Genomic DNA, 11322 nt, shown 5'->3' with positions numbered 1-11322 from the left:
GGCCGCTCTTGCATTTGTTCCAGAGCCTGACATAGTTGATTGTTTTGAAAGACTCCTCCGGACAAAATTTTATACGGATAACGAAGACCTGATGTCAGATTTGGTAGATTATTTTGAGTCCACGTGGATTGGAAAGCCCCGATTAACCGGCCTTGTCAGAATGCTTCCTTAATTTAAGCTGAGCCTCTGGAATTGTTACGAGGCATCGTTGAATGACCTACCCAAAACTAACAACGCAGTTGAAGGCTGACATCGAGGATTCAGCTCTCTTTTAAGAGCAAATCATCCATCTATTTGGAAATTCATTGAGGGTCTGCAAAATCAGCAGAGCCTAAATTAATTCCAAATCAACCAGTACATTGCTGGATTACCACCAGCACAGGGACGACGGTGTTATCGAGACACAGCATTCCGTATTAAAGAAATCGTTGAAGACTATGGGAATCGCGACACCTCCGATTATTTGCAGGGAATTGCTCATCATTTTCAATTCCAATCTTGCTAAATGGCCATGCTTAGGGGGCACTCGTCGTATTAAAAAATGTCCTTTTTAGGGCATAAAAAGGCTCTTTTCAGAGCCAAAAAATATTTATTATTAAAAAAAAACTAGGCAACACGAGTTAGGTATTTTATTTTTAATTATTTAATAACATAATTAATTTTCCATAATTTTCAGTTTCATATTAGTCCCATAGAAAACATTCGTTTTGTAAAAAAACATACCATCGACGTATTTACTATCGGCGTAGATACTCATCGGCATTTTTTCCGTCAGCGTAGATACTAGTCGGCGTAGATGCCGTCGGTGCAGATGCCGTCGGCGTAAATGCCGTCGGCGTAGATACCGTCGGCGTCGATGCTATCGGCGTAGATACCGTCGGCGTTGATACCGTCGGCGTAGAGACATGGAACCGAAGACATAGGCTGCCCTCGTTTGGATCAAATATGCGTTGATGAAACTTTACTTTGTTGTATTTTTCATATGGAATTTAATCCTAAACAATGTACATTTTATAAAGTTTTTTGTATAAGAAAATGGTTTATAAATAATTCTTAAAAATTAAACATGATAATATTTTAACATTGGTTTTTTTATTTTACATAGGGTAACCTTTATAAATGCTTATAGATTATAAAATATATACATGGTATTTAAAAAATATATAGATGATATTTACAAATTAAAAATATAACAAAATAAATATGGTATTTAATTATTTAGACATGCTTTCCTGTAGGAGCAACCTCATAAAATCTTTTTCTGATTCCTCCCACTCACGGCCACCAGCGTCTATCTCATGATCTGGCCATTCATCATCCTCAAGTTCATTTCTCCTATAAAATTATAAATATTAATATTAATTTATTTTAAATGTATTTTAAATTTACTTTAGAGAGTAATGTTCGTGAGCTAGGGTATGGATTTTGTCTTCTAGTACCACCCTCTTATCATCAAAGTTATTCAGTGTTATTTTATTTGTTTTTATCGTCATTAACTTGTGTTTATAAGATCGTATGGAAATATTCTCTCTATTAACATCCATAAACACTTTTTGTGATCGGTGAACGTCATATGGTTATTGACAACATGCTTCCTTATCCCCTTCACTTTGATTTTATCCTTCCCAGCCAAAATGCATGCATATGACTTTCCTCGCAGCGCGCAAACCTCAGTCATAATACGACCATCCGTCTCATAGGAAAACAGACCTGGGATTTCCTTTCGTTCAGCAATGTAACATGGATGGTCCTCTGGCAAGTAGGAAGTATCCATACGGTCAAGCAAATGGGTATTCTTCACAAGATCATCGTAGATATCATCAGTGTGAATAAAATATACCAGTAAGTCTAATTGTGTAAATTATGTAAATATTTATAATAATAAATATAAATTATTTATTACTTGTGTCGGTGTACATCAGCTCGATTTTATCCCCATAATGTTTTTGCATCACGTTATAATGATAATCATACATCAGGGTCTTTGATATATCCAACACTGCTAAACCTACAATTATTAAATATTAATGAGAATATAATAAACATATCATTGTACGTACCGATATAAATAGATTTATCGAATTTTATAATTTTATGCTCCAGTGTTATCGCACTCAAGTTAACATTATATGAAGTTGCATATTTAAATGTGCTCAAGTTGATATAACTCGATATACGACGATCCAGCGTTAGAAATATTATTTTCAAATTGGCCCCCCTGGTTAGCGTTGTCTCCTTCATCGTCACCAATAACAGGCAGGCCAGTGTTAGGGGTGTCACCCATGGGAGTATACTTATATACTGTTAGCAGAAGACCATCGATAGATTCTAATACATAACCACTCCCTTTTGCCACATAAATTTCCTCCTCGTGAAATAATTTTATGAAAGCCTGCTCTATTAATAAATTTATATCGGAATCCATAAAAATTTCTCTGGTCGACGTCTTAAATGACCTATTTTGCAATGAGTTATCTACATGCGGTTGATTGTACGTAGATTCTAATTTTAAATTAAATTTTATAGGATTAATAGCGACTATTTTTGTTAATAATTTAAATAAGTGAGAAATGAAATATAATTTTCGAAATTGTTCAGATTTTTAGCGTAATACCATACGATTTTTCGACTACGTGCGGATTTAACTTCAATGAAGCTGGGTGCATTAGCCTTATCCATACGAGCCTTTTTCGATTTGATACCCGTGGCAGTATTTTCTACGTGTACGCGCTTACCACCCATCAGTCATATAAGAATCTACTTAAAAAAAAAAAAATCTAGCGACGATAATGTATAAAAAAATCTAACCTGACGCATCGCATTTTGAGCATTTTCTAGAACTGCCACGCACATATCATCATACTCATCGTTTGGCATATATGACTGATGGTGAAGCTCGTTTGGGGGGCTAGCGGGTATATCTAGTACTATAATATTCTGGGCGATCTCTATTTCACCTCGTTGCAGCGCCCGTGCGCGTACAATACCTTATAAAATAAATATTAAATTAAATATCAAAATTAAAATTAAAAACCTAATAAATATCTAATTAAAATAAAAATGTGGCACCGAATCTATTAAAAATCTAGTGCGAATAATATTTCTTTTAAAAATAAAAAACTGATTAATAAAATCGACTAGTTTAAAACAAATCTAACGTCTTTATGTAAGTAACGGAGGGCCTTTTAAAAATCTAATTAATTCTGATAAATAAAATTTTACCTGTATCCTCATCTTCTATTATGATGCATGTGTCATAGTTGGATACCATATTTGAGTCACCGGCCTCGATTTCGGGGACAACAATTTGAGGTGCTAACTGTATGACGCTCGGTCGTGCTGGCTGATCTATGATCTGTGCAGCTGGCAATGGTCTGAAGCGAGGCGGAACGATACCTTAGGGAAAAATTAATATTAAATAAGATACAATTTTATACTTTATATATATTTTTAGTACATACCATGAATGTACTTCATATGTTTGTTGAGGTTGGACTTATCGTTGAATTTTGAAGGACATGCAGTGCACAGAAAACGTACACCTACATGTTTTTTTCTGGTGGGCTAACAAATTGTCTTTACGTTTGAAAACTGACGGGCACTGATCACACTTATACATTTTTAAATTTTATAAAGTAATAGCGAAATAAAAACACAAAACGTATGGTGTAAATAATGTTGAAAAAAAAATGAAATAAACACTTGTAAAAATATTTTAAAACTGAGAGAGTAAATATACGTGTACGGTTGTTTAAGACGCACTAAACGGAAAATCAAGAGTCTCTTCGATTTATAAGGTCATAGACACATGGGATTTTAGGTGGGAATTGTTTACAAAGAGCAATACGGCGGGCGTGAACAGAGACTTTGACCACATATGGTCACGATAATCCTTTGAAATAGCCGGCTATCCTCAACCCCCATAGAAATCGGTTACATGCAATAAAACAATAAAGAGAGGCTACAGCCTAAGAAAGCGGTATAACGATAAAAGCGCTACATAAAAAGGAAGGTCAAAAAGCATATCTGTCGCCAAAGGATGACCCATATAACGATAATCCTTTAAAAAAAACCGCCTATATAGAAATCGGTCAAATCCGATGACAAAAAGGGACGACACGGCCTAAAAAAGCGGTATAACGGTAAAAGTAAAGAGTATTACTTTCTTATATAAAAGTAAGGATATCTGCCACCAAAAGATGACCCATATAACGATAATCCTTTAAAAAAACCACCTATATAGAAATCGGTCAAATCAAAAAAGTAACGGCACACACTTATAACAGTAAATTATGGTGGCAGATGTTAACTGGGGTAACTAGGTGCCGAAAGATATTATTATGATTACACTAAACCTAATGTTATATTTGATACTATACATAATAGAGCTCTTTATTTCACGGGTTCACGTGAAATTAAGATTCAATTTATACAACCCGTTGCTTAAAATTTCACGTGTATTTATAATTTTGTTAACGTGAATCCGTGAATTATTATATTCACGCGACTCCGTGAATTGGATAATCACGTGAATCCGTGAATTTTTATAATCACGTGAACTATTAATTTATATAATCACGTTTGTCACCATTGGTCTTTGTATGTAGTGACTATGACGTGTGAACTAGGCTTAACATTAAGTATAACTGTTTAGGTACCTACGCTCAGTAAATAATATTAATAATTAATGTTTTGTATAATAACTTTTATAATTTAATGTTTTTTAATAAATATATAAATACATGAAACAAATTTAACCAAATAGATAATGTAATAATAAATAATGTATAAGTAAATATTAGTAAATATTATAACAAATAGATACACAAAATAATGGACAAAATCACATCTCATTAATAATTTTTAATTATTTTTTAATTATTTAATAATGGAATTACATCCATGTGATGCTCATCTAAACTCAAAAATATATTTAGTGCAATAATTCTTGATTTTGGTATAAAAATATCAGCATGTTTACATTTTTAGTCAGTAAACATGTCCTTTTCGAAGTAACTATGTTTCCAGCAGTAGAAAAGCATCTCTCGGAGCTGACGGACGTGGCAGGAATAGCTAAATGTTGCTTCGCTAATTCTGCAAGAGCTGGATATTTATTCTCTCTAAATTTCCACCATTCAAATGCATTTAGATCGAATCTCAATTGAGGTTCAGCTATATAATTTTGAAATTGAATACTTCTGTCATTACTGTCTGTAATTATATTTCCATACAAAAATTCGAGATCGCTCCTTTGAACTGGTGGTTCTTGTTCCAAATTATTGTTTTGGGTTCTAAATCTTTCAAGTAAATCCTTTACAACCGTTCGAATTTTTTCTCTTGCACCAATCGGTTCAAATTCTAAATCTTTATACCGAGGATCTAGAAAAGACGCGATTTGTTTGACAGAGACGGAACTTGTTTCAGTCCAGCCAAGTTTAAATTTTTCTTTAATTTCATGTATTATTGTACGTTTAAAATACGTGACATTTTGATCATCATTTTCTTTTTCTTTTAAATGATTTTCCATTAATTGTGCGAGTAATGGTCTAACCATCGACGCTGGTGAATGATTCTCAGAACAAAATAAATTTGTCACAATAAAAAGTGGCTTCAGAAGACTTACGAGAATTTCTATTTTTAACCATTATGATTCTGTTATTTCTAATTTTTGAGCAATATACAAAGACGTAACGGTTCTGTCCGTTAATACATTTAAAATTGCGGTTCTATTTTGTAAAAGGCGGTCTAACATTAAGTATATTGAGTTCCATCGTGTCTTACAACATTGAACCAGTGACTTATGAGGAATTCCTAGTTGTTCTTGTTTTTTAAATAATGACTGTTTAGCTACATTTGAATGTTTGAAATGCCCAACTAAAGAACTGCATTGTTTTATTAGTTCTGAAAATATTTCATCTTTTAGTGCAATACTAATGGCTAATTGTAGACTGTGAGCTGCGCATGTCACATCCATGTTTTCATTGTCTATATTAAGAGGTAGTAATTTGACAGCATTTACCACATTTTTTGCATTATCTGTGATAACAGTTGAAACTTTACCATTAATTTCCCAGTCATCTAATATACTTTTTAATTTTTCTGCTAGATTTACAGCCGTATGTCGTTCTTCCATCTCTTGTGTGGCTAAAGTAAATGACTTTGGCAACCATTCGTTGTTTATTATGTGAGCAGTTAATGATATATATGAATTTTGTTCCATTGAAGACCAACCATCAGTGGTACAAACTAAACTTTTCACATTTCTTAATTCATTTTTTATTTTATTCTCAACTTTTAATTTCAATGAATGTAGCCTTTTTTTCATTACTTCATCTCTACATATACATATTTTATAATTAGGCTCTACAACAGCCATGAATTGACAAAACCCAGGGGCCAGGACTCGAGCAAAACGATATAGGTAACTGATTCATTGCAATCAATGAAGCCAGTGCCTGGTGAATTTGTTCTGTTCTTTCAGGATTACATTCTCGATTAACACTTGACCCACATTTTTTAGGAACATTACGACGTTTTCTAGGTATAGATTTTTCGATATTTTCAGAATTTGAAGAAGTTGATGTAGTATTGTTAATTAGAATTGTATCATCATCTTTATCGGTAAAAGTTGTATTACTCAATGTAGAATCTACTTCTAAATCATTAGATACACGTTTGAACCCCAATTTCGACCTACAAAATGTATTTATTTATATTATAAATATTAATTGATTATGAAAATTTGACTCTAATAGAATATTATACTAATGTACATGTACACTANTTATGAAGTCTGTTGTTGTAGAAATAGATTCTGACAGTAGTGACAATGAGTTTTATGGGAATATCTGTACCGAAAAGAAAATTGATGATTATACAACTGCTTCAGAAGCAAAGCGATTGAATTATGCAAATTTACAGGCTATATCTTACCTAAGTTCAAATAAAAAAGATTTAGACGTTTTAAATGAATACCCTATCATTAAAGAGGTATTCCTAAAATACAATACCACGATTCCATCCTCAGCACCAGTCGAGAGATTGTTTAGTAAGGCAATTCAAGTCCTAACACCTAGGCGTAATAGATTAGGTGATAAAGTGTTTGACATGATATTATGTTGTAGATCAAATATGGTTTAAATAATGTATTGTTTATTTTAACATAATTTATTTTATTTATTTCAAATGTCAGTTTTTTTGTTTTATTCAGTAAGAGAATTACTTGTTACTTTTATAAACTTTTTATATTTTATATTTATTTTTAAAATGTTTGAAATTTGTTAAAAAAAAAAAAGACAATAATTTAATAAAGTACATTCATTTAAAATTTTTTTTAACTATGTATTTTTTTTTACCTGTAGACTGTAGTAGATATGCTGAATATTTAAAAAAATTATCTCATATTTATCTAGATAAAAATTTACAAATTTTTATCTTTATCTAGATAAAATTTAGTATAATTATCTTTATCTGTATCTAGATAAAAATTATAACAGTTATCTTTATCTTTATCTAGATAAATTATTAGTTATCTATTCCCAACACTGATTATTTTACTTGAATAAATGAATAAATAAAAATATAATTTATTAATTACCTCTTTCTTACTGACTCATCTGGTGGTGCAATACCATGAACATTTTGTAAATGTCTTATTAAAGACCCTGTAGTGCCGCCAACACAAGAATATTCATTATTATTTTCACCGTCACATAAATCGCAAAAGGCGCCGATCACCTTCACGTTTGGCAAAATCCCATACCCAACTTTTTCTTTTCACCATTTTGTCAAGAAAACTTTTATTTTTGATGAATGCGATCACTTAATGGTTGCACTCCAACTAAACGCATCGTATACTCGTATACTACATTAATATCGTATTATCAACGACGATAGAGTTCTATTTTCGCAACCGGACACCGTTAATTATTACGTGCACAGAAAAATTTCCCAGCACACCACTACTTATCCAACAACCAGATAAGATAAAACACGCAACGGGCCAAGTGGTGAAATTTAACAATACATTTAAAATAGTTGATATTGGGCATATTTATCATTCAGTTTTCACGTGAATATACTAATTCACGTATTCACGTGAATATGATTCAAATACATGTTCACGTGATTAAGCTTTCGTTGATTCACGTGTATTAACTTTACGTGATTTATTTTGTTTCATTCACGTGATCACAGTATCCGTGAACACGTACATTCATATTCACGTACAAAAACGAGACCCCTAGTATACACCTAATATCTAGATTCTAAATTATAATGAGTATGTTTATAAAACAAAATTTTATACTCATAATTACCAAACTCAGTAGGCACAGTAGAAATCAACAATCGAGTTTTCTCTGGGTTTGAAAACATATTTTCTTTGTAATGTTCATACACACTCCATAATTGTTGTAAAGGTTGTCAACAGACTTTGAACAAAATTCTTCCCTTCCACAATTAATCAACCATTCTTTAGACCTATAAATTAATTTATGTTATTAGGTAGAAGCAATTCCTTAAAAATGAACTAACATCATTGTATTGTTTTAATAAATTACTTACCGATGCAAATCTTTGGGTATTCTAAAAAGGTTGCAATTTTTTTCCTTTGTTGTACTTTTGGTATTTCTGCAATTTTGAACAACACATACGAGCACCATGATAGCCAATACAATTTATTCAGTAACAACAGTTGAGCTGGATAAATGAATTGGTTTTGAACTTAAATCTCGAGTCCCAACACTCAAAAAAACGACCGTTATTACACAGAATAAACAACTAGTAAGTATCAAAACAATATTATCACAAAATAATGTTGATATTAGCTTCCTTCAAAAAAATGGCGTCTTATTATTGTTAATATTATGAGTGTCCAGAGCTTGCCATTACAAATAAAACGATTAAATACAAATATAAAAGAGTAATAGAACCAAATAAGATATTGATCTAATATATTAAGTTAAAAAAATACTATTCAAGTACTTATTTCAAATATAAATCCTACTTATTAAAAACAAATATATCGTGTAGATTAAATACAGTATCTAATACCATTGATTATAAATACTATAGATTGCTCACTGTGCGGTTTTTTGGCGACGTGGTAATAATCGAGCGCCGCTACAAGGCGCTGCGGACGCTTGGCTAGTTAGATCTGATAACGTTGTAATCGCTAGTAGTCGCCTTCGTAGGCACAAGCGTCTAGGGACAGAGAACCGAATGGAATCAAAATGGCGGGTTTTTATCATTAATTTATATCAATCTGATAACAGACCTCATCACAATATTTAAAAATACATAATAATTAATATAATAATAGTTTGACTCTCGGTGTATAAAGTATAAACAAATAATATTATATAAAAATCAATTAAAAAAGTAAATAAAGTAATGAACAAAAATTATTATATAAAAATAATATAGTCGTGCATAAATCAATTAATTTGTGATTTTGACAGTTTTACGCTGTGTATAAAGTAATATATAAATACTAAATATGTAAGAATCATTAACTATTAAGCAGTATTATTTTTGAATATTAATGATGCACTGATATGATTTTGTTCTGTTCTGCTTGGTGTTTCTAATACCTTTCCCAATACTTTCCTTGGTTTCTTGGTCGAGTATAAACGGCGTTGTGGTATGATTTTTTTATTTGTTGGTGATGTCTGAGAAGTTTTTCTTTTTAAGGTTGGTGTATTTGAATTATTTCTTATTGCTGTTAATGTCGGTATTATGGGTAAAAAAGATTTTTTTAAGACATTTAGTTCTTCAATGGTAGATATTTCATTCAACACTTTATTGAATGACTCTTGTAGTTTCCTTTTTTCCAATTCTAGTGATAGCTGGCTTGTAATGGCTGAGTTATTTAATTGACTTAAAATATTGGAAGTTTCGTTGTTATGCTCACCGTCTGTGTTAGGCATGTTGTTTAAGTTGTTGTTCACAACTAAACAGTTTGTTAACATTTTAATATTTTCTTGATTTCTTATACTATATTGAAATTGGCAAACTAGATGAATATGTTTGCACATATTCCACTTAATTGCACTATCTATACAAGAGTATGTATGACAATGAATGCAAGAAAGACAGTCTTGGCATTGTATTTGACAATCACAGGACATTTTAAGTCTGTTCACTGTATACATTTCACCATATTTTTCGGACATGATGTCCCAACTATCTTCTGTTGTTTTCATAACCATTTCATGTGACATTTCTAGACTGTGTTTGTGCCTTTTACGCAGTTCTTTTATTTTCAATGTGATTTTTCCTTTATGGATCACAATTAATCTATCTATAGAACGATCTCGAATAAACTTCATCAAAGCATATAAAGACTTGTCAAGGCGCTTTACCTTTTTTCCCTGTAAGTAAATATGCTTTAGTGTACGATGCATAAATGCATTCGTTCTATATGCATATTCGTATTAACTCCAGCATGAATGCGATGGCAGTATGCCCATGATTAAACGCAATTTCCATATTGGCTTACGAAATAGTTAGCAAATTCACATGTTTGTTCATCAGCTGACATTTGATTAATAGCACTTTCAAAAATGTTTTCAAATGCTTTAGCGTCTTGTTCATGCAATAATGTTCTTACAATTTTGTAAACTTCGGCTTGTTTTTCCTTAGATTTAACTTTAGTCAAATTTTTCCTCCATGCTCTATCTACGTGCCATGTACAATATAGTCTAAATTTTGGTTGTTTCATTTCAACCAACCATGCATTAAAAAAACATTTGGCCATATCAAACATAAATACTTTTGGCTCAATTTGTCCGGTAAGAGCTCTGATCTGAGAAAATAAAATTTTTAATACACCTTCATCGACCCTATTACTTATCATGAAAGCACAAGGAAAACCTTCTCTCAGGTCATCAAGAATCAAAACTATGGTAAGATTGAAATTATATGAATTCATGCCATGGGCTCATCAATGCAAATTATATCATTACCAAATTTTTCTAACATTGATTTTTGATAATTATTCATTATTATTAAGACAAAATCTTCTTTTTTAGGTTTGGAAATAATGGATCTATATTGTCTTGTGGCTTATAGTATACTAAAGAAAATTTATCATCACTTCTCACAGTTTGAACCCAAGATTCAACACTCAATGCATCGTTTTTGTGTAAGACTGATTCATTATTCAAATTGTATGATGCTTCAATGTTATAAAGATCTTTTTTTGTTAATAGATGTGTTCTTTCTAACACGTTGTTGGAAATAATGTCACGAATTTCATCAAGTATGTGTTCAAATGGAATGTGTTCAGAAATTTTACTAGCTATAATATCCCTAGTTACT

General features: G+C 31.5%; 3 protein-coding genes and 1 pseudogene across 3 annotated transcripts; all 4 read right to left on the bottom strand.

Annotated features, from left to right (window-relative positions):
* Nucleotides 1-1151: 1151 nt before the first annotated feature.
* On the bottom strand, nucleotides 1152-3190 carry LOC111032156 (annotated as a pseudogene).
* Nucleotides 3191-4789: 1599 nt separating this feature from the next.
* LOC111032155 (zinc finger BED domain-containing protein 1-like) lies at nucleotides 4790-5574 on the bottom strand. The gene has a single exon (XM_022312386.1). The coding sequence runs from the start codon at nucleotides 5552-5554 to the stop codon at nucleotides 4934-4936; it is 621 nt and encodes a 206-aa protein (XP_022168078.1). The 5' UTR covers nucleotides 5555-5574; the 3' UTR covers nucleotides 4790-4933.
* Nucleotides 5575-5624: 50 nt separating this feature from the next.
* Nucleotides 5625-8249, bottom strand: LOC111032154 (zinc finger BED domain-containing protein RICESLEEPER 3-like). The gene is made up of 2 exons (XM_022312385.1): nucleotides 7598-8249; nucleotides 5625-6693 (listed from the first exon to the last, which is right to left on the bottom strand). The coding sequence occupies exon 2, from the start codon at nucleotides 6374-6376 to the stop codon at nucleotides 5645-5647; it is 732 nt and encodes a 243-aa protein (XP_022168077.1). The 5' UTR covers nucleotides 6377-6693; nucleotides 7598-8249; the 3' UTR covers nucleotides 5625-5644.
* On the bottom strand, nucleotides 7594-10933 carry LOC111032144. The gene is made up of 3 exons (XM_022312373.1): nucleotides 10502-10933; nucleotides 9594-10373; nucleotides 7594-7737 (listed from the first exon to the last, which is right to left on the bottom strand). The coding sequence occupies exons 1-3, from the start codon at nucleotides 10931-10933 to the stop codon at nucleotides 7594-7596; spliced, it is 1356 nt and encodes a 451-aa protein (XP_022168065.1).
* Nucleotides 10934-11322: the final 389 nt, after the last annotated feature.

The sequence above is a fragment of the Myzus persicae genome, unplaced genomic scaffold, assembly GCF_001856785.1.
Source record: "Myzus persicae strain clone G006 unplaced genomic scaffold, MPER_G0061.0, whole genome shotgun sequence".
NCBI lineage: Eukaryota > Metazoa > Arthropoda > Insecta > Hemiptera > Aphididae > Myzus > Myzus persicae.
This window is presented reverse-complemented; position numbering and strand designations above follow the sequence as displayed.

Coding starts and splice junctions, on each gene's coding strand:
- LOC111032154 (XM_022312385.1), bottom strand. CDS start 6,376: ATGGCTGTTGTAGAGCCTAATTATAAAATATGTATATGTAGAGATGAA.
- LOC111032155 (XM_022312386.1), bottom strand. CDS start 5,554: ATGGTTAGACCATTACTCGCACAATTAATGGAAAATCATTTAAAAGAA.
- LOC111032144 (XM_022312373.1), bottom strand. CDS start 10,933: ATGAATTCATATAATTTCAATCTTACCATAGTTTTGATTCTTGATGAC. Junction 10,374..10,501: donor GTGAATTTGCTAACTATTTC/GTAAGCCAATAT, acceptor ATTTACTTACAG/GGAAAAAAGGTAAAGCGCCT. Junction 7,738..9,593: donor CAAGGAAAGTATTGGGAAAG/GTATTAGAAACA, acceptor CCAAACGTGAAG/GTGATCGGCGCCTTTTGCGA.